This window comes from Andrena cerasifolii, chromosome 4, assembly GCF_050908995.1.
Source record: "Andrena cerasifolii isolate SP2316 chromosome 4, iyAndCera1_principal, whole genome shotgun sequence".
Classification (NCBI taxonomy): domain Eukaryota; kingdom Metazoa; phylum Arthropoda; class Insecta; order Hymenoptera; family Andrenidae; genus Andrena; species Andrena cerasifolii.
Window position 1 is genome coordinate 11,293,099 of NC_135121.1, and position 24,024 is coordinate 11,317,122.

The window sequence follows — 24,024 nt, forward strand, 5'->3', positions numbered from 1 at the left end:
CTACTTGTATCGAATCAAAATTAACACAGTTCTTTTTTATTAAAATATTTTAACAAAAATTTATTTCTATTACATTAATTAAAAAACGATTCTTCTGAAATATCTCTCACATGCAACTTCCTGAAGCTACGCTCACGGTGTTGATTGTACACGTTCGTATCGATACTCGCTTCATTCGATACGAGTACTTTTTTTTCGATACCGAGTGGGCATCGCAACCGAAAGTATCGATACTAAAAATACTCGGTATCGAATATCTACTCGCATTTACTTGGATCGGAACATCCCTAGTTGCGCCTGGAAATTGGATATGTTTGAAAAGCGTGTCTCGGAACGGTAACCACGCGCCTGCTTGATATTCCCCTCCAGTGGGTCCAGTGAAAGATGCGTCCATACCGCGAAATTCGTTCTGGCTCGTTTCGGCGATGAACGGGACACGGCCGATCGAACCGCGACCCTCGGCGGGACGGCAATTTAATACGCATCAAATGGTCGGGACACGCGTAGGGCCGCAGAAAAAATGGGCGAGACCGCGTCTGTCTCTCCGCTGGTGTATGAACCGCGATGACGCGTACGTGCCGACTTGGCAGGCTGTGCAAGCCACGGATGGCGTTTTGATTCGATCCTGGACGTGAATTGGGTGGAGCAGCTCGCAGCGCCGGCGCCGGAGACAAGCGAGCTCGCGTCGTCGTCGGGACGCGAGACGTCTCGCGCCGATCTAATGGAGACATTTCCCAGCACGGGACTTGATTTACAATTCGATCGGACTTAGCAATAAGTTCCTGCAACCGGTATTACCTGTCAGGTGTGTCAGCGGACCGATTGCTTCGCTCGCTATTTTGTCTTTGTCGTTGGATCGATCGCGTTGCACCTTTCCGGTGAACATTGCGTCGCAGGCACCCAACAGGAACTCTCTCTCTCTCTTCCTCCCTCTCTCTCTCACGCTCTCTCTCTCTCTCTCTCTCTCTCTCTCTCTCTCTCCGCGGCTCCACCGCGAGCACCAAACTTATATCGATAATTCAGCGGCAGGAACCGCGCGGCTCCACTTACACGTTAGCTTCCGCTCAAGTTTCGCGGTACTTGGAACAAGTAACCGTCGTGGCTTGGACGGAATGGCCGAGGAAAATTTACTTGGTTAGGAATTCGACGGGAACGTCCTCCCAGGCAGCACTCTCCTCGAGAGGGACTTTCGATGGGTTTAGAAGGCAAACAGAACGTTTCCATTGCACCCGAATCCCTTTGACGTCTTACTCTTTTACCTTCTCGCTCGGCATCGCCATTGCGCCGAGATTATTTATAAATTGCTGCTTTCGACGATTAATGACGTTACGAGTGACGTCACGTATCGACACGTGTCCCTGTAATCGTTCGCCTAATGCGCTAGGAAACGAGATACCCCCGTCGGCTATCGCCTCTACGCGCCGCGGTTTTCAATTTCCCCCTCGTCGGCCGACGATTTCCGTCGATTAAAGTGCGCGCAGACAAAGTCCATGACTGGTGGGCGCGGACACGCCCGGCCTGATGGATTAGGTTGCTGCCCGATTCAGCTAAACTCATTTCGCGAAACCCGAAACTCCAGCGCCGGAACGAAAATGAAAATTACTCTCGTAGGTAATCCAACTACTCCCGACGATTAAACGAGTGTATTTGCATCCCTATCGCGTGGGAAACGCGCGGATCGGCGAGCCGTCCAGCGAAATAGGCAGCGACGCGATGCAAACAGTTCTGGTTGCCAAGCGTGACGGTGATCGGCAGCCAGCAGCGTTCCTTGCGCAAAATTAATTCCGAATTAACATTGACCCGGCGACTTTCGATCGGCACGGCACCGGCGGTTGCGGCGCGGTGGTCGTGGCAGTGGTCACGGGGATATCCCGCATAGAGCAGCCAGCGGCACAGAAGCTGCTCGGCTATCGCGGGCCCATTGCCCTCCGCGTCGTTGTAACGGGTAACGTGTCACGTGCACGTACCACACATGGCTGTCGCGTCGGCTTGTCAGTTCTCTGCGTTTGACAGCGTACACGTGCTAGCCTTTCTCACGGATGTCAGTTGGCGCGGCCGCGTGAAGCGCCATCGAACCCTTGGCTTCCTTCGCAGTATCCACGACACGATTTACCAGCAGGAACCAGCGAATCGAGGCGGCTCCTAGTGCCGCAGGGAAAAAGGGTTTAACTGGATTAGCCGACATCACTGTCATGCCTACTCTCCGTCAAATTATCATCCCGTTATGGCGGGGTTGTTTCGAAATCGCTCGATTTCCCGGGAGAGAGCGAGCCTCTCCCCCAGAAGTCTGTCTGGAGTAACGAAACAATGAAGGCGGGAGCGCGTCGCCACCCCGGAATGGTTAGAAATTTTTCGACCGAGCCGCGCGCGAAAGAGAATGGGAAGTTCGGCGAGGTGTCGCGGCACCAGTGATAAATCCTCGTGAAAGATGACCCCTGGTGCTCCTGGGACGAGGATTTCCTGGCGCGCGAACCCGGGTCCTCGTGCCGTCTACCCCCGAAGGGGACGGGGAGCAGCGGTGTCGTGGACCAACGGGGGTGGCTTTTGACTCTCTGCCAAGAGCCAGGCTCTCGCCCTCTGCCCTTCTGGCATCCTGGCATCGCACGCATCGGGATTAGCGACGTGCAGGGCCAGACTACGTCAGGATTTATGATTGAAGCTCCGCTCGACCGCGGAGAATGGACGAGGAAAAAAAGGGTGAAAGGAAGGATAGAGAGAAGAGAGCACGGCGGATAGGGATCGTGGCTTCGTCGAGAGACGGAACCAGAGAACTCGTAAAATTTGGCATCTGGCGTAGCTGCCTCGGCTTTCTGCTCGCTTCTACTTCTACTCGCTTCTGCTCCTTCCTACCGGTGCACCTACTTCTTTCGCTCCGGTAGGCTCGGAATAGATTCCTCTCGGAATGGGTTAGCTCGCATCCTCCGCTTTTACGATTGGGAATCGGAGTTCCGGTGTTCCGCGCTGTCTGAAGTCAAGTGGTCCTGCACCAACGTCTTTATAGACTTCCCCTCCGCTTTCTTCCTCCCGTTTTTTTTATTCCCTTCGTATTCTGTTCTCCAGGGGACCGTACCTTCCCCTCTGACTGTAGCCTGCTCGAATTAACACGCGTGCTCGGTTTCCTTCTGTGATCCGTTTCTCTTTGTCCCCTCGTGTCGTGTACAGTACGAGAGTAACATCCGATATTTCATAGATTCCTTAGAATACCCAGAGTGAAATGGTCTTCTTCTTTGATTCACCCCTCTCGACTCGTTCTCTTTCTCCGCGGAAGGTGCTCCACGGTGTCGGCTTAAATCGAGCTGCGGCCACTTTGAGTTCCTCTCGCGAGAACTCGACCCTCCAACCCGCCGATCTCTTTTCCACCGATCCCTCTCTTCTCCACTGAAAGCGACTTAAAGACCCAGTTGGAGGCGAAGGGACCTCCTCGAGCCTCGGTCTCTGGCTTGTAAATCGTGGCGGCGCATAATAGTCGTCCAGCTCTAAGTCGAGCACTGGCACCTTCTCCGATCGGGTTCGAGTATCGGAGGCGCGCTGGCTTCACCTCGAGAGGAATATTACGAGCCCTCTTCGGGTAGTCCGGGGAATACGTGGTAACTTTTCGCGTGACGCGGAGAGAGATCGCAGGTCCAACCGCTCGATAACACCCTCGATCGGGGGTCACCGATTTCTTCGGCAAGACTCCACCTTCCGCATTAATCTTCCTTCCAGCCAGCTACGCATCGCTATTCGTTAACGTCCGACCGTCTCCTATAGTCAAGTGTCTCGTTTCACCTCTAAAAAGTAAATCAATCGCGATGCTATTACGCTCGGAAAGGAACCGTTCCCTCGAGCCACCTTAATGGAGTGACTCCAATTATTACGGCCGCTTCGTTGCACCGGAGACTTACCGTTATTAACGAGATACGTCCGCGCGCTCATCGGTATTTGCGTTGTCACTGTATCCAGAGGCCGGTACGCCGGCACTCTCAATAAAATCCTATCGCTGGAAAGATAACGCTTAGCATTAATCGCGACATTGAATCATCACCGTCGATCTCTGTCGAGGGTAAATTTCATTTCACTACCTCAACGATCGACGATAAGGGGTAATTTAGCGCGTCTTGCAAACTTGGTGGTCGAGGAAGCTGATCGATGAAATCGATGGGTTACCCCTGGCTGCTGGGTAGGATCCTAGGAAGCCCCTGGAACTCGTGAATAACGCTGAACACCGGTCGCCACTTTCCAGCGTAAAATACACAGAAAGCCGTATTTACGTTCGGCCGCGCGCGGACATTCTCATATAATTGTGCGCACCACCTAAGTTGGCCCTTCGCGACTACATATAAAGCGCGCGTTTACCTCGCTTTACGTCCGCGTAAATATCTAACTGTGCGCTAAGTGGCGGTACACCGGCGGCCACGCCAATTAAACCGGCTTACGCGCGGATTCCGTGAATCCATAAGCTACTGTATTTCCATGGTGGTATTTGCAAAGAGACTCCCTTTCACTGTAGCTGTCCCGCGACATTGAACTTGGCGCGTATTTACTCCTGCTAGCCTGCTGGGCCCCCATAATTTTTACGCGAGACCCAATTGATCGTTGCACGGCGAGAGCCAGTGACTCAGAGGCTCCAGCTACCGCGAGACGTAAACCGCTTTATCGCGTTCTTAACTATTTTCGTTAGCGGGCCGAGATATCGCGTTTTAATCGAGCCCCCTAAATCCCGGCTGGAGGATTATAAAACAGTTACGCTGCCATTAACCCGGGCGAATTTAAGGAAATTATCTTCCTCTAACGCGCACCTAACTGCGCTTATCACGCTTGGAAGCGATGAATATCCTCTCTCCTATTTATCCAGCCGAGCCAATATATAACCCGTGGGTAGCTTAGCCTCGCGGGGCAACGTTCCCCGAACCTTTTAACCGGGGCAAATTCAGGTTAAACGGTGGCAGATGAAGCGTCGTTGATCGCAAGCCAAATACCATCGTCCGACGTCGACGTTAATTGCTAGCAAGGGGCTGCCTCGGTGAATATCGAAGCGTTAAGCGCGGGGTTCATCTGTCGTCGTTGGCTGGCGAGAAAAAGAGGAAAGGACCGATGTTTCGTCTGGCGTTCCCGCGTAGGAGCGGGAAAGGGTGAGGAGCAGGGACGTCGGCGTCGGCATGGGACGTAGCTAGGTAACCCGAGCACGGCTTCCTGGGAAATGGCCCGTGAGGCTTCGTCGTGTATCCCTCTTCGCGAATGCTCGCGAGCACGCCGACCCCGCCACACACTCTTTGGCGACCGTTTTATAGCCGGCGTATCTCGCGTCTACTTGCCGCATCCTCGAGCGCGCAACGTGCACACGCTGCAATCCCTACCTGACACCCACCGACCAACACCTTCAGCCGATTCACGGTGGTCTAGCCTGTAACGCGTAACCGTACGCGACCAAGCATCGGAATACTGGAAAAAGTATCAGAAGACACGGCGTATATATTCGATCACGTGTTGTCGATAGCTATACCCTTCGAGGAATGTATTCTGATTTCACTGGGCCAGGCGAACGTGTATGGAAAAATGGATGGAAGGTCGGAAGAAAGAGAATCCAATCCGTCTTCTAGTCCAGTGAAATTAGGATCTGTCTTCGGAATAACTCCCACCAAGCTAAATTTTGGTATGGGCCTTTATTTGGTCGGTTTAAACAATATGTTAAAAGTCCCCATCGATCTGACTGTCGCTAAAATTTTTACAGAGGGTTGAAAAAGAACAACAGTTTTTCACGAATATCTCCTTATCTAGCAGTTTTGCGACAAAAACAGTTATTATACAATTTATAGCCTAGGAAATTCTCTACAAAAAAGATCCTATGAGTTTTTTTCGTAGGAGTAACCATTTTCATGTATGTCGGGTTACCAAGTTTCAACCCCCATACATTTGACAAGGGAAGATCCCGAACCCTGAAATTCACAAAATTATGAAACTCTCTAAATATTTAGAGAATTTTCTCCTGGGTACAACACAATTTCGTTTGCTGCCCAAATTCACTCCCAGAGGGTGCAATTAACCCTTGATTTTTTTATATTTTGTGTTATTACTCGCAAACTGTAGGAGATAGAAAAAAAATGTTCAGGAAAAAGTTACTTCTTTTAATTAGGACTATCATTTGGTAATAGTTCTTACAGTTCTTACGGTTCGCGGTTCTTACTATTCGCTAGGTCGTCGCTTTGGTCCCTTTTCTTAAAAGGTGAAAGTATCTTTTAATAAAACGAATAGGAAGGGAAGTTGGCGAAGTAGCCGGCTAGGGTGAACTCCGCAATTTTGGGGGCTCGTGCGCTAAGAAGGTGGCGAACTCCTCGAGAAAGTTGCAATGGAAGAATCGAGGTGGCCAAGTGGTCGGCACAAAGCTGCGCCACGGCTCTCCGTGACGAGCAAAGGGCTACCCTTGATTCTAGTGGCGTTTCCCTTGCAAGGAGGAGATAAAGCGAAACGCATCTGCGAGCTTTATATCCAGAAAAGCGCATTAAATACCGTTGATTGTTTGTGGGAAGGGCCCATGGTAGCTGGCGAGCGCGGTTCATTGTACTTATTAATTATCCGAGGCAGTGGCCGCTGGGCAATTAACTCCGGCCGCGTAAATGATCGTGAAATTATATCGGCCATTATTTACTTGAGATATACAAAGTGTCAAGTAATGGGAAATCACGGCGTAAATGTAGCAGGACGGAACGCGCGGCAACGCGGTTAACGTTTCTATTAATTCTATCGGTGTCCCTAAATAACGGACGAGACGCGTTAATGCTCGCGACGATGCGGCCGTTCGTGCCGCTTATAAATCACCAACGGCCGCGTACGTGGCCATTCTGATGCTCCGCTTATCGTAAATTCAGCCGCGCATCCCAAGTTCTTTCAAACCTTCCTGCTGGCTCGATGAACAGCTCTGCAGCGCGAATCGGGGTGGTCGAGCACCGTCAAAATTCTTTTCCCCTTTGATTGATTCGTTCACGCATTAAAGAACGGACCATTCCACGAACAGACCGCCATGAGAAGCCAGAGCGCGAGGGTGCCAGAGACTGAAAATCGCGACGCTCGGGTCAACTGTCCCCAGGGCTTCTGTTAATTCCGCTTCTATTACTGCCGTTGAATAATAGAAACGGGGACGTTAATACGCGCCGGGGCCGCTTGTAAATCGTCCCAGTCATATCCGCGACTATCCCGATTTTCCAGCCGCCCTGTTCTTCCGTGCAATCTGAAAACTCGAGAACGAGCTGGCACCGGGGCATCTCTGTCCCGGTGCATGCGGTTGCAACATGCGGCACAATGCGCGTTCCATCCTCCTGCAGCCAAGTGTCGTTTATTTGCCCCCGTCGCTCTCTGTCCGCCTCGCCTCATTCCTCTACCCTCTTTCTCACGGTCACCGATTTCCGTCATGCCGACGGGAACGCGAGAGAGAACTGTGTTATAGCCACGTGTACACGTACGCGGAATCCGTTTCGTGGTGTACGAGGCTCGTGGTACCCCTCCCCCTCTGCCGATGTATGCAAATCCTGTCTGCGAACTTGTTAAGTGCATGCGCAACTGTATTAGGAAGACGATAAATTGTAGATCGAGCGAAGGAAGTGTTACGGAACTACGGCAAGTTCCGCGAAATTGAGTCAACCTCGGTTTCGGCAGCCTTATCGATACCCAGCCGACGCTGCGCCAATATTTTCGAGTATTTACCGATATTCAGCGCGCCGTTGACGGCTGGTCGAACGGAAGAGTGCGCCCAGCTTCCGGCCCGAATTCCATTCCGCTGGAACGCTTCGAGAGATAAGGTGAATGTCCCAATTTCTGCTCATTTAAGAGGTAACTAGCCATAAAGAAGGTGTAAAAACTTTGTTTGCGATGAAAATTTGCAAAGTAATTGATTAATTCTTTAATAATAAATCAACCAATTCAAAAACTATTTAAGAAAGATATTTCAAGATGTTTAACTATTAGTAATTTGTAATTAAATATATAATGCTCTAAATGTCCGTATTTCTGCTCATGAAAAATAGCGATGTATGCATTGACACAAGCTCCTGCAACACACGCGTAAATGTTTAAATAATTTAGAATTATTTTGTTGCAACTATAGTACAAACGTAACGCATATAATAATAAGAAAAATACGAAATGATCAGAAATGGGGACATGAGCAGAAATTGGGTCATTCACCTTAGGCGGTGGAGATAGCGGTCATTTCTCTGCGATCCAGTCGCAAAAATTCAAAGTTCTGTTTGTTGGATCGGATCTAAACCCGGGGGGGAGGGGAAGCTCGGTGCAGTCGCGAGAAAATGGGCATCTTTCGCTCGCATCGATTCTCTCCCCCATCCATCGGCGAGTAGAAGTACGGGCGCTTTAACTTCTTCCTTTCACACCATTGTGCTCGTTCCACGCTCCTTAAAAGTACTTCACCGACATTTGGTGGCGAGCATTGTCGCCAGATATACCTATACGTCGCCCTGCGAACGCACACGCGCGGACCTCGCCCGTGTACGTGCATAGGAATTGCACGGCTAAAGTCGCGAGCGCCGATCGAACTTTCCAGCTTTTCATCCGTGCGACGTCGAAACGGAAACGACCCCCGCGCGTATATCGTCCAGAAACTTTGCAACCAGGCCAGCTTTTCATCCAGCCCGTGTCGGACATCGGGGCTATCGTGTTTCGACACACGCCGCTTTAAATCCTCGGAACGATGCGCGAGAACCTCCGCTGCGAGCTCGAGTGTTTTCCCGACCATCGAACCGATCCATCCAGAGTTCCAGACTCCTCCTCGTTTAATTCAATTCGATCGTGGGAATGTCGCGAGGACGTCCTCGATTCGCCTCGCGACTCCGATTCTCCGAAGGAGGGGTTGGGAGACGGAGCGGCAGAGAAAGATAGAAAAGGGGACGGTTATTTACATAAAGATAAACGTTTCGGTTTAAGCACGTCAGAGAGCGGGTCGAGGGAAGTAATTTGCGGCGGTTAGTCGGAAATCCGATTTACATTTAATGCGAGACGAAAATCCCGCGGACTCGAAAACGACGGACAATTAATGCGTTCCGCAGGTGCGCGGGGGGAGGGGGCGGCGAAGGATCGTTAAAGCGTAAAGCTTTCGCCCCCGGGAGAGCAAGAGGTACGCAACAGTAAATTTGCATCCATTTCGAAATACATGTCGGCCTGTCGGCCTGAAAGGGACCGAGGGTGGCTGCGGGGCGGAAGGGCACCGGCAACGATGGCGATGGTGGTGGATAGCGCGCGAAACCTCCCGCCTTTTATGGGGGAGACTATTCGGGGAATTGAGTAGAAAAGAGGGAGCGCTTAATCGGCTTTAATTGCAAACATCGCGCCGCTTCAGGTTCCCGCGAGCATTTCACGGTTCTGAATCGTTGCGCCGCGCTCTGCTTTACACCCACGTGTCTCCTTTTTTTCCCGTCCTCTCTCCCTGGGTGCGTTTTATTCGCTCGACAACCGCGATCTGCGCGACGTCTACCTCGCTCCTTCCTCTTCCTCCCGTTTCTGTGTAACAGCGGACGAATTGTCGCGGCGCGTTCAAATATACCCGGCGATTTCTGTCCGGTGTTAATTTATTCGTGCGTCGGAGTACGCTCGGGGGGGGGGGGAGGGGGTGAAATTCAATCGGGAGTGTATCGAGCGGCGAGTGTATCGATGTGAAAAGCGAGTAGGATTTTACGCGGCGCAAAAATTCCACTGGCCACCGGCGCATCGATGCAAATTTCACGACTCAAACGCCACGGATTATTTAAACGCTCGGCCGATGATCGTTTGACGAACGATCGGTCGGCACGCAACGCGCCAGCAGAAATCTGGGAAACAGTCGGTTCCCCAGAGCTTCGCGGAGGGGAGACGATTAGGCTAGCGAGCGTTTTATTAGCATTAAAACGAAGTTCGCGAGCGGTGGATGAACGAGCACTACGAGCTGGCGCTCCAAACGAAATACTCCGCGTCATAAAACGCTCTTATACGGTCGGGACCCTTTAACCTGGTTTCCCAAGATTCGCAAATCGACTAGGTGAGTGCGCGTAAACGACTCGGGAAAAATTGCACCGCTTTTAGGTTGCTCGCGTTGAATTTCTGTCCTTTTGCCACCGGTGACGGAACTCGCGCTTACGTCGAGATAGTCGTAAAGTTATGCACCCCGAGTGTCTCAAAGGCACACTTGCACCTCGTTCCGTCGAAAAAACATTTAAATTCTTCGATCTTGTCCCACGGGATCGGAGGGCGCGTCAGATAGAGGAGCCAAATGAGAAACTTCGACTTTGTCCGTGGGTATGTAAGAAAGAGATTTTCTTTGGGCAAATAGCAGGAGTCGCGGTGTTTTTGCTGGAGAAACGGAAAACCGTGAAGCGAGGCGGTGCGCGCGTATGTGCTAAGGAAACTACAGAAGGATGACGCGGGAGTAGAAGAAAGGGAAAGAAGAATAAGGGAGGAGGAACAAGACGGCATTCCGCCACTACCCCTCCTGGGGGAAATCACATGCTTCCAGGTTTTATGAGTCACTCCCACTTCGTCGACGACCCACGGGGAAAGACACTCTCTTTCTCTTTCTCGGTTGTCTTACCCCTCGAACTGTTGGAACCACCTTGCTTCTTCCCCCTGTTTTTCTACTCGCCCCCTTTTCTCTGTCCTCTTTTTCACCCTGGTCTCCTCGGTTCCTTCTTCCTCCTCCTCCTCCTGCCCATCCGCGATCCCTCGCGGGAGCAGGAGTGCTCGATCTTTTTGTCTCGCTGGATTATGTCGGCGATACGCTTCGATGTTTAGGGCGATGCTCGCGCGCGACTCCTCGTGGTCCTCGCGAGGCAAGGGGGTTTGCAACCGCGACGCCGTAAACCCCGATCCTTAAGGCTTCTTCCACAGGCAAGCGGCTGTTCGCGTCCTCAAAGAACCAAGCTTTCCTCCGCCAAGCATAAAACGGTTTGCTACGGCTCCGTTACTTCGTTCTGGGAGCTTACACCGAATGGCAACTGCGAATTCGTTTCTCACGAGTCGGGGGAAACTTTACGTGGCAGTTCTTTCCACACTGGATACCGTGTATTTTCTACTATTTGCCAAGGTGGCTCAGCCTCGTGGAAGCACAAACAAAGTGGATGGTATTAATAATTCCGAGAGGCCAGGATAAATTTCATTCAGATTTTTCACCCGGCGCACAGTGGGGAAATTTCGCGATTTTATGGCCAAAACCACAAAAATAAATTTTTCAATTCGACAAAATAAATGCAAATGTCAATTGAAGAACTAATATGAGCATCAAATGCTCAGTACTAGTTTTAAGGGCATATAATTGCATAGGCTTAAGTGTATAAATGTAAATAATTAAAAAATCTTTATCGTTCGTAATTTTTGTAACTGCTGTTTTTCGGATAATTTATTTCCTCATATATCAGAACGTAAAAGTGCTGAATTTTATATATTAAAAATAAGTTTTCAAGTTTTGACCACGAAAATGGATATAGTTCTTCAATTGACATTTGCAGTAATTCTGTAAAATTCAACAATTTCATTTTTGTGGTTTTGGCCATAAAATCGGAAAATTTTCCCACTGTGCGGCGACACGAGCGTTAAAAGCAGCGGCGTTCGTTCCTCGGAGATCTTGTCCGCACAGCTGGGGCTGAGTAATCGTATTCAGGCGACATTATGAACCCGTGCAAGGAATAACGCAGCGAGTTAACTCGCGGTAATTAACGCGGCGATTAATCACCGCATTCGAACACACTCAGTAATTAACTCTTGTGTCTTGCGCCGACGCTTGCATTTCTTATCGAACGGGTGACAGCCCCATTGGACTCGCGAGAGAACAGGCAGCGTTCGTCGAATAGCCTCGTGATATCCCTGCGCGTGGAGAGAGGGTGGAGAAACCGCCCCGCGTGCCGTGAAAATGTTTAATTTCGCTGGAATACGGAGCTGTCCAGCAGCGTGGTAAAATATGTCCGTCGCGTTGTTCTTATCGACTTTCGGGCCGATATTACGCGGGGGGAACATAGAACGCGTCCAGATACGGTGAAGACAGCTGGCGCAGGGAGGCGCGGGTGGTGGAATAGGGCGGAAAATGGAGACGGAGGGCACAGAGGTGGCATACCTACGTGTACCTGCTTCAGCTCCAGCGGGGCGTGCGGACCGACGGCTAGAATATCGATTGACTACCGTATCCCGATAGATAGCGGCTTCCGATTCTCCCTCCCCTCTTTCCCGATTCTTCGGTCGCTCATGCATGTTGGTCGTTCGCGTTCTAACACCCCTACGCCGCCCAAAGCCTCCTCAGACGTTCCGATGCTATTATCACCCTTCTCCCTTTCCCCACGCGCTTGCATCTTCTTACGTACACCCGACAACGCCGTGTCGAAGTTTCAAGCTTCACGCTTCGCTGTATCCTACATATCCCGTGGAGAGAGGTCCTTTATGCGCTTCTCTCTTCCCTTTTTTCTCTCTCATGCTGGCTTACACACGTAAATACATATTTACGCGACGACTGGAACACTCCGGGCCCTATTCTTTCCGCGACTTTGCTCCTTTTCACGCCGCTATCCGTTTAAGCTTTTTCGTCGCGCGTGGTCGCGCGAAATCGGCCAGCCGGATGAAACACTTTTAAAGTCTCGTATGCGAAGTGACTCGACGGTCGTCCGCCATTGTCCGCGTTTGCATGATCCGCGAAATAACGCGGCGTTCGCCGTTGTTTGCTCTCGTTTCCATCAGTCTGTTTTAATGAAAAGTATATACGACAAATATTTGACGGCCCCGTTCATATTACAGTCCCTCCGACACACGTTAACCAGATATTTTTCAAAGTCGCCCCGCGCGGGATATTTTTCAAGCTCCGCGACCCTATCAGTTTGCCCGTGCAAAATACACGCCACCCTCCTCCGTACCTACCCTGTTTCCACGCGTACCCGGCAAATGTCGTTTGTACACACCGCCATCCCGCGCAAAGTAGTTTACTAAATCTCATCTGGCTTATCGAGTCACGCTTGTCCCGCGTGGCGTAACGCCCGCAAGAATCTCAATCTCCCACGCAGACGAGTCGTAATTTTACATTTTCGGTCCCCGCGAGCTCACTATGCGGCTCGAGAATTGTGGCACAAAGCAGACGTAAACTCTGTCGCCGACGGCAACTTTTTTAAACGGCAGTTTCTCTTAGGATTACCCGCTCCGCGCGCGGCCATTTAATAGCTCTGGCTGTACCGAGATACGGCAGGATTCCATCGCGGGGCAGTTAATCTATTAAACGTGGATTTTGATTAAGGTTTAATCACGAGGATCGCGATTGCAGCAGCGGAATTGGAAAGGCAACCTATGAAAGAGATGAAAAATGGAGCGCACGTGACAAATTTTAAACACGCTGCCATTTTCAATGTGTCGGTCGCATTCATGTCGCAATGTAATTGGTTGCTTGTCGAAGTCCATATTTTCTGCGTGCCATTTCCCTCGAATTTACCTGCCACGTCACGCATAGGTACAAGCTTCGGATGTAACATTAAGAGACAACATTTTTGAAGCGTCTGACAAGTCATCTGAATGCAGTTTCCTGTATCCACAACGCAACGCAAGAATCAGATCTGCGTCGCGCCGTTGAAACGAAGGCACACGAACACGCCCAGCACGGTTGTCTTCCGTGATACAAATTTCTAAACGCGTCTTCGATCGATCGGCATTTTATATCGCCGGAACGACGGAAATTCCGAGCGTATTCTCCTCGACCTCCCCTCGAAATTGCGGATTCGAATGGGCGCCGAGCGCATCTCGTATGCGTTCTGGCCTCGTATACGGAACGTTTACGAGCTCGTCACACTCCGTCCGCGGATACATTTGCACACAATGACGGCAGAAACGGCACGGTCGAGAATGAAGATTTACGGCGTATAGGTTTCCCGTATCTTTCGCCGGGAGAGCCACGGATATACTTGGGAGAGTTTGCACCGGTTGCACCCTGGATTACCTTTCGGACGTATCCCCTCGGCGTAATGGAGCCGGCCAATATCGGGGACGCGATATGTGTCTAGGAGGCTTCCACGAGGATCCGGGGTCTCGATATGTTTCGCGGGAATGAAAAAGCGTCGCTTCTATGACGACCCAAAGTTATCGAAAATCTCTGGCAGCCGAGCGAATGCTTTCGGATGGTGGGAATCGTATTCGGGGCGAGGAATATTCTGGAATAATTCGGTGAAACTAAAGGCTCCGAATGTTCTCTATCCCGCGATCCACCCAGGAATAGATTCACTCGGAGTCCCATTTTTATACACTTTCCGCGGCTGTGTTTCTGGGCTCGAGATGTTCTCGAACGGCCCCTGAAAAGCGCTCATTCGAAAATTGCCATTTCCATCGCGTACAGTCTCCCGGTGGCATTTCTCTCGGCTCGAATTCCACTCCGAACGGGGGCCACTGTATTACGGATGAGCGTCGAAGAGGAATGGTCGGTGATCAGAATAAAATCCCCGAACCCTTCGCAACTCTCTCCCTTCGCGGGGATTCGGCTGGCGGCCTTAAAGCCGGGAAAGTGGCTGCAAGTCGATTCCGAGGGGCGTCGTCTCGGAATCTCCGTTAAGAGGTGCAGAAACAGAGGTGTCATTTGGACAGAGAGCGTGTTCGATGAGCGTTGGAGGAATTAAGAGAGGTCAGACGAAAGATGAAAGTCTTCTGGAGGCAGAGTGGCAAGGGGCGAGTCGTGGGAGGATGGGGGAAGAGAGCGTGCCTCGAATCGCTTATGATATTGTTCCTCCTACCCTCAAACTTTCCTTTCGTTTCTTCTTCTTTTTCGCCGAGGAGCCTGCCCCGGGTTTACCGTCTTCCTTCCACCGACGCACGGGTCGATAGGATTATCTCATAAACCGTGGCGCCTTTTTTCCTCTTATCGAATAATCAATGTCGCCTGCAGGCGGGAAACACGCTCGCCTGACTGGCATTTCGAAGCGGCAGCTACGTGCACGATGATCACATGCGTCGATTCCCGGCGATATAGAAACGGAATTATCTTCTTTCGCCGGGCGAAAAACAGGGAGCAGCTCGCCGGCGACACAGGAGCAACGGATTTCCCACGCCTGCCTGGCTCGTTTCGGTCTTCTCTACTCGCCAGGGGAATTCAATTGGATCGCGCGGCGCGCTGAGAATCGCTGTTGTAAAACGATCTTCTTCCGCCATTCGAGCCCTCCCTGGTTGTCTAGCATGCCTGTTTAATAGTTGTAGACGCTGCCTCGCTCCGGGAACTCTTAATCGACGTGCATTAAGTCGTTGTCGATGGAGCCCGACGTCAGGGGCGAGACTTTATGCAGCATCGTCGCGCAGAAACTTTGGCGCCGCCGGGCTTCTCACCCTTGCCGTCTTCTTCGCCGCCCTTCCGTCGACTTCGAAAATCACCGTGTACATAAGTCATGCTCCTCGAAAACTTCCGCGTCACCCCTGTCGGCGAGAGCGCGCCGGGGGTGAAGCGCGAGGGGCTAAGCAGCGGAGCCGGCTCGGATATGTAGAGCGAGAGGAATTATTTATAAAGGCTGTTTCGGGTCGAATCAAGGGCCTATTCAGGATCCCCTGTTTCCTGCAAACGATACCTCGTGATCATTTCTCCGCGGGGTGGAAGCTAGTTGAAAATTTCTCCACATCAGGGCGAAGGAGACATTCAATCTCGAAGTTCAACGACTCCTCCTCGATCCCGAAAATATATTCCAGATAGAGTATCGTGGGGCTAGAGTGCGCACTTAAAGTTTAGACCTCCCTAAAATCCTTGGTATTAGACTGATAGCACATATCATTTTGTGAGAAATGACTACTATCCCTTATTATTCGATAGGCAGAGACTTCGTGTAAATTTACCTGTCGCAACTTATATAAAATAAATATTTCCAAAAAGTGTCAAATGCGAACTTTTACCCAACATGTGGGGCAAAAGTTCGCATGTTGCGGGGTGAAAGAACAGAACGAGAAATTTCCACAAAACTGTTTTATTTTCCAACATGCAATAGGTGTGGTAATATAGCAAAACGACTAATACTTTAAAATTAATTTTGTGTTAATCAAGGATTTCTTATGTTCCTTTCAAACTTTTTCAGAAGTAGACGTAATTTTTGGGGATTTTTTTACTTTTCTAATTATTTATTTGCACGTTTGCGTTCAGATTTTTTTTCATTGCTTCATTTACGTCAAATTGATTATTTAATCAAGAAGTTAATTAAAAAGGATTTTGGAAAAATATTGTGGAATAAAAATTAATAAAAAAAATGAAAAGCTGATATCAGCGTGGCTCAACTATCATAAACTCAAAATTTATTTTGTGATTGATAATTAATTTCAGATTTATTTCTTATAGTCGGTTTAATCAGTTTTCTTTATTAATTTAGCAAACATTAGAAATAAAATAAGTTTAATGAATTTATAAAACCCTTCATATTATTTTGGGGCAAAAGTTTGCATCCGAACTCTCGCCCCACTGCATTATTTTCCATAGTTTAATCAATCCTGTTATCTATGAGGAGAATTTAAAACTTCTATTAGCACTTTTGAATTTCATCTCTTTCAGACGACATATGAATTAAAATATTTACTGATAAATTAATAGGAATAATATTGATTCCTAAAAATGAGTATATTACATCAGAACTAACGAATTCAGTAGGGGAGACCGGGGCTAAAAGTTCCGGGGGTAAGTTGTTCCGACGGCTCTATCTTCAAAATAAAAAGAGCGTTGTACTTTAAATTATTTTTTCCGTGTGAGTTGATCACGCCACTCTGTCGCCCACTTTAATAGCGTCCGCGACAGCGAATTATGTGGTTGTAAGCAAGGACCTATTAGTCGCGTACCAGATAAGTAAAAAATTTTCTATCATTACTTTTTGGTCTATTTCAATTATTTAACGTCGATATTATAGATTGAATCGTTCTTATGGATCAAATGACATTTAAGAACATGGTGTAATAGTGTTTATCGTTTGAATACATGTATAAGCAGAATAGTCTTTGAAATTGCTACATGTGTCGGTAGGGGCTAGTTGTTACCGTGACTTGGGGCACGTTGTTACCGTAAAAACTTGCCCCGCCGCAAATAGGTCTGTGAAGATAGCACCCCCAAATTCGATTTTTTAAAAAAACTCAACTGCATTCGTTTGTTCATCGTATGCCCATGTTTCCTCATAAAAAAATTTCGTTTGCCCACCCTTCAAAAAAAAATTATGGCAAAAAAAATTTGCATCAGCACCCCCATGAAAACATTTTAATGATTTGTCGGTGGGAAATGATTGTCCTTCGTTTGCCCACGTTTGCCCATAAAAAATTTTTTTTTGCCCACCCTTCAAAAAAAGTTATGAACAAAATAAAAAATTTGTCTTCATCACCCACGATGAATGCATTTCAATTTTTTAAAAGAAGGATACGATTATACCCGACCTGGCCACGTTTGCCCACTCTCAGATTTCATTTGCCCACCCTCCAGAATTTAAATAAAAAATAAAAACCTCGAAAAGAAGGGTGCAGGTGAAGCGATCGCGTTAAAGTTCGATTTTTCTAGAAAATATTATCAAAATCGTTCTTTCAACGGTGCAGTTCGTTAGTTTAGATGTAGAAGAGATTTGCCCATCCATTAATTTCGTATGCCCACCCTCCAGAATCGAATTATTAATAAAGATAGCCAAGAAGTGCGGTACCCGTTGAAGCGATCGCGTTAAAGTTCGATTTTTCTAGAAAATATTATCAAAATCGTTCTTTCAACGATGCAGTCCGTTAGTTTAGATGTAGAAGAGATTTACCCATGCATTAATTTCGTATGCCCACCCTCCAGAATCGAATTATTAATAAAGATAGCCAAGAAGTGCGTCGTTGGAAAGAATTCGAAAGTATCGCAGACATCTGTTTACGTTTCGGCAGTGGCACTCGGCGCTGCTACCCTTTAGGGTATCAACACTGCGTGTCGTCATCGAACGTGCCGAAACGTAAACAGATGTCTGCGATACCCTCGAATTCCTTCCAACGACGCACGAAAGTCAGTCGGTCTACAGAGTTCGGACGCAACTCTTGCAAGACCGTGCATTCATTTACGGTTTGTGAAGTAACTGTGAGATTATATTATTTTCCGTTGTGCGATATCATTGCGGTAATTAGTGAAAAATGACTAGAAAACCACTCTGGTGATATTCTGCACATGCTGCAGATGTGTGAAAAGTGTGAAGTGTTCGATGAGCGATACAAATTTAAGTGTCGTTCCAATAAAGTGAGAAAGAAGTGTGTGCAACATTTTTTGGATAACATGTCACCAAACACCTTCAACCTTTACGGTAAGTACAATTGATTTTGATAATTCATTCGGGAAAAAACGAACGGAAAGGTATTCGGTTCAACGGGTACCGCACTTCTTGGCTATCTTTATTAATAATTCGATTCTGGAGGGTGGGCATACGAAATTAATGGATGGGCAAATCTCTTCTACATCTGGACAAACGATATGCATCGTTGAAACAACGATTTTGATAATATTTTCCAGAAAAATCGAACTTTAACGCGATCGCTTTAACGGGTACCGCACTTCTTGGCTATCTTCATTAATAATTCGATTCTAGAGGGTGGGCATACGAAATTAATGGATGGGCAAATCTCTTCTACATCTAAACTAACGAACTGCACCGTTGAAAGAACGATTTTGATAATATTTTCGAGAATAATCGAACTTTAACGCGATCGCTTCATCTATACCCATTTTTTCGCGGTTTTTATTTTTTATTTAAATTCTGGAGGGTGGGCAAATGAAATCTGAGAGTGGGCAAACGTGGCCAGGTCGGGTACATTCGTATCCTTCTATTAAAAAATTGAAATGCATTCATGATGGGTGATGAAGACAAATTTTTTATTTTGTTCATAACTTTTTTTTGGAGGGTGGGCAAAAAAAATTTTTTTATGGGCAAACGTGGGCAAACGAAGGACAATCATTTCCCACCGACAAATCATTAAAATGTTTTCATGGGGGTGCTGATGAAAATTTTTTTTTGCCATAATTTTTTTTTGAAGGGTGGGCAAACGAAAATTTTTTATGGGCAAACGTGGGCAAACGATGGACAAACGAATGCCGTTGAGTTTTTCCAAAAATTCGAATTTGGGGGTGCTATCGTCACAGACCTACCGCAAATGTATAAATTGTTTCCGCTGTGCTTTAAGATGCGAACATATGAATGAAAGGCGGAAAGGGACACGACTTCGATCGCAGTTATGCGTAAAGATAAATAAAAACTGTCGCTTTTGGTTTTCTTTTAAAGATATTACATTTTTGTTGGTCCGAACCTTCATAAATAACCATTATTAATAAAATTCTGCTTTATTTCATTAGAAAATGAAATATTTCATTAAAAGGCAACTCTTATATCATAGTAACAACTTACCCCAATGCGATAACAACTTGCCCCATATAGGGGTAAGAAGTTCCGCTTCGATCAGCCACAAATAAATTACTTTCTATGGGAAACCTATTACAATATATTAAACACAAGCGTAAAATCAGAAGATATAATAAATTTAACAAGAAATTAGTCAATAGTGAAGAGAATAACTACATTATTTTCCAGTCATTTTTTATGTTTTATCGAAATCGGAACTTTTAGCCCCGGCCTCCCCTACTTACTGCATTGTACGATAACAAAACAAAGCACAGCTACACAATTCGATACTGCTGACTCTACCGTGATTGACAATTGATTGTCAATCACCATTGGCCACTACCACAACTCTAACAATGAATTTCGCATAGTGCGAACTTTTACCTACCCTTACTCTACATTCTCGTTGTCTGTTCGATGAATACGAATTTTCAATTTGCAAAATTAGTTTACGGTCCGAGGTTGGAAATGTACTAGCGGGGAATTCTTCTCGTATATCGAACGCGTTCAGCTCGCTCAACCCCTTCTGTCCCTCGTCTAACCCTGGCTGCTCGATATCCACCACTCTCACCTTCAGGAATGAGGTGTCGGCCGTGTGGGATGGTGCATACTTGATGAGTAACCACCAACTTTGCACTCCTGCACAATATCGCGGTGAATTAACCCGGCGCTCATCCCCCAACCCCTTCCACCCTTGCGTTGTCGTAACTCATGTAGGATCGCGCACCGGTCTGGAGTATTTTGTTAAAAGATTTAAACTCCATCAGACACCCGGACAGAGATCTCCCGACGTCGGACGCGGCTAATCGAGCGCGAAGCTACGTTAGGACCGATATTCTTAGCAGAAAGGAAGGAAAGAACGTATCTTGATTCCTGTGGTTCTTCTGTTCTCGATCTCCTGAGAAACGTTCCGGCGAAAATCTCCAAAAGAGAGGGGTGAATGTAAACCCCAGTGACTTTCCCCGACGCCTACCTAACGACTTTAAGGGTATCGGGTTTGATAATAAAGTGCAGCTCTTGGAGAAGCCGATGGAAAGTCGGTATAGCTTTCACTTATCCAAGCCCCGCGATGGCAATTAGAAATGGTAATGCCCGTGCACGCGATACCCGCGCATAATTAATCCTATTCGTTAACATAATTTTGCATGATAGCAGTCTAGCCGCGAGTGCATCAGCTAGGCTGGATATCTCCGTGTAACCCGGTGCAAGTTATCTCGGGCGAGCGGTAAAGAATTACCATGTAAAACAACCCCCCGGCTGGTGCCTTTGAGGCTCACGGCTCTTTAAATTCCGCCGTTCTTTTTCCTATTTTCCCTCCTCCCCCGTGCCCTTTTTCCTTCCGCCACCGACCAATTTTCCCGAGCCAAGCCTCTCTGTGTTTTGTGGCTCGTTTGTCCGTCGCTCGACGAGAGGTGTTGCATCGCGATTGCACCGGCAAAGCGGCAACGATTCGCTTTTCAGGCCACGTTCCTGCCGGCACGGCGCCCGTGTATTTGTGTCAGTCGTGCCGTGTTTCTAGGCTGTCAGACAAATAAACAATATCCGCAAGCGGCGGGGGACGAGACAGTGGACGCGTTAAGGGCTGTAGCGCAGCCACGGGTTCGATGGCTTCGATACAACGGTCACTGCCAACTATCCTCCAGCTTGACATCCACCGGCGTGGCAATTGATATCTCGCGGGTTGTGTACCGCGCGAGATCCGGGGATTACGCGGCAACTCCGTTAACGTGAACTACTTTCCGTCGTGTTTTAACTTTGCCGGTTGTTATCGCTCCGGAGCGGGCCGCGTACGTGAGAACAGGCGGGGAAACACGGGCGAACTTCCTGCTCCGTATTTCTCCGTCAAACGTCGCGGAACTTAACAGTCCGCGATGTCGATTCACGATAACGAGCTAAGCGCGAGATTAGTCGTAAGCCGTTCAACCGTATAACTGATTAAAGTTCGATTCTCCGAGGTGTTGTAATCGACTTCGCCTGTACGTGCGCGTGTACGTGCGGCTACACGTGTACGTCGGTGTAAATCTGCCCTGAGCTCGAGCAACTTCCAAATACACGGCCGCGCCGTGAATTCGTGGCAGCCGGAGTGTGAAGATATCGCCCTCCAAAACTTGGTCCCCGTTGAATGCAGGCTAGAATAATGAATTAGCTGCGATTCCGAGCGTCACGGCTCCATTCCCCGTCGAGCCCCTCGCCCGCCGTTCGTTTTTACTTATTTACTCGCCGAGCGATTAAGGGAAATCGAGCAGGTACAGGGAGGGCTTGGAAGTCTTTCGCATGGTCGGTAGAAACAGGTATCCGCTTCGAGGAAACGTCTCGGTAATACCATTAATAAACAAATTGGATAGGAGAGGCTTCGCGGAGCTCCATAGGCGGATTATCCTTTGCATTCCCCAAGCGCATCGTCGCCGCTATAATTATACGAAATCGATTATCCTCGGTGCTCGGAATCGATACGCGTAATCGTCCCTAAACAAAACATCGACCGCGCGTCGATTACGCGAATTTACATTAATTCGACCCCGCAAATTCGACCCAGAAACTGGTTTCCACCACGCAGCAGCCAGTCATTTTCTACCGTGCCGTTCGGGCTTCTATCGCGAAAAAATGAATAAACCAGAAGAGGCTGGAGTAAGCAAGGTTTTCGAGGAGTCCGTGAGCATCCTTGTCGTCCACTCTCTGGTCGAAGACAGTGTAACTGAGACTGCGCGCTTAAGGGGTAAACCCGTTTGCACCCTCGGAAAATGTGTAAATTTTGTGTATTTTTTTACAAGTCAACGGCTTGATGAAGGTTTCCCGTTTTTTTACTATCTTCACATAGTATTATGAACTACTTAAAGAAAAAGTTTCAGTTAAAAAACTATTGTTTTTCGGAAGTTATGGGTATATATCCGAAAGTCTCTCGATTTTAGACGGCTAAACGGTGGGCGTAAAAACAGCTGTATGTCGTGCCTGAATTAAAAAACAATAAATTCTTCCTATAAAGTATGTCAATAACTATCGTCCAACAGGGCCGATTTTGAAAATTTTGAAAAATAACGTAATGGTGAGAGATCAAAGGTAAAGTTACATTTTTCTAAGAGAAAAGGCCACCTTTCTTCTTTGTAAATAATAAACGGGGAATCGAAATAAAAAAAGCCCTCGGTGGACGATGTGAAATCTTATTACGATCCTGCACGCAAAAATTGGAAGTGAATTGTTTGAACGTAGCGCGAGTTTTTAGGCCCACCGTAATGAAAAATATAGTTGCGAGAAAACAGCGTTTAAAGTTTTGACTGTGATGCTTTGCTGATAAACTGTATTTTTCGTATCTCAGACTTGATCAGCGATTCCATGGGCATAAAGTAAGCCTTCAGCAGACGAAGCTTTTCTTCAGCAGCTATTCTTGACAATCGTTTAGCAGTTCTGGCTTCTTTAGTGGCTTCATGCGCTCGAATCTTACTCAAAGTAATGCGGTGATGATCCTCTGCCTTCGATTTTAATGTTCATACTGTCCAATATTTGTAAAAGACTTTTATGTCCATCATTGAAGATTGCCGCTATTTCAATTATTGTTGCACCACTGAAGATGGTTTTAGGAGCAATTTTCCAGAAGAGCGCGTTCAAGCTTGCATTACTATTCTGAGTAAAGCCGTCTAGACATGGTTCCAATAAATTATCACTGCTCAGTTCTTCATAAATAGGACATATTGCTTCGATAACTTCTCTCGTTAAAGCAGGGTTATGTCTGTATTCATGCAATTTGTTTTCAGCTTTCGCCTTTTGCCATGAACACCAGGAACCGTTTCCTGCAGGACAATTTTGATGTTGCGGCTTATTGTCCGTAGAAATTTTATGGTAGAAAGTTGCCCAAATTCCTCTTTTCATCTGTGTAATGGAATTACAGCTATTCCTAATTGCCTTCCGATAATAAACCGTAAGCTCGTCAATTAACTTTGCTGTTAATTTTCCGTGTCCTTTTCCGCCAAGCCCTTTGGTTTTGTTTTTCAAATTACGTAGCCTTGTTCCTATACGCTTCTGCGCATGTCCAACGCATTTTTTTTTTTATGGGTCCACCATATGGAGGAGATGCTAATAGTCATGCAAACGTGTTGCTATCCCCATCTCCGATGTAATTTATATATTTTGTTTCGTGTAGTCGAAATGTGCTGGTTCCCTAATCAGGGGTAATTAGCCCTAGGTATAAGTACCTGCGACGCGAACGGCCGAACCACTGCTCATGCTATCTGGATTGTTTCATTCAAATGCCTATAACTTCGTCAATTTTCCGAATTTTTACATCGGACTTGTTTTATAATATTTATAAAACATCAATCTACGAAAATATGTATAAAAAATCCGATTTTTCACACTTTCAAATGATTATACCCCCTTCACCTTCGCAACGGTCGGGGGCGGCAGCGTCGAAGAGGGAAATGACAGTGGAGGACGAGCGACGAGGGAGGGAAAGAGGGGAGGCAGTAAGTTCATTGCGAAAATGAAATTACCGCACCGTGAAAGCAGTGCTTTGCATGAATTCGCCGCGGAGAAAGGGAGAGAGCAAGCTGGCGCAGACGAAAGGGAAGAACGGCGGGGGTGGCGGTGTGACAAAGAATCCCGTCGACTTTCGAGCCTCCCTGCCCTCCGTTAGCGCTGAATAAGTGAATTTTCACGCGCTTTTTAGACTTTTTCCGTGGAAACTCGACGTTGTCTTCCCTTGTTACCC

General features: G+C 47.7%; 2 protein-coding genes across 4 annotated transcripts in view; one reads left to right on the top strand and one right to left on the bottom strand.

Annotated features, from left to right (window-relative positions):
• Pxb (putative Hedgehog signaling attenuator pxb) overlaps positions 1 to 24,024 on the top strand; it is a 285,795-nt gene that overhangs the window by 89,509 nt on the left and 172,262 nt on the right. The gene's annotated exons all lie outside the window — the stretch shown is intronic.
• Positions 22,758 to 24,024, bottom strand: part of LOC143367955 (uncharacterized) — a 43,472-nt gene continuing 42,205 nt past the window's right edge. The window contains exon 3 of the mRNA XM_076810231.1: positions 22,758 to 23,336. Within this exon, the coding sequence (XP_076666346.1) occupies positions 22,758 to 23,336 (579 nt within the window). The remainder of the gene's footprint in view (positions 23,337 to 24,024) is intronic.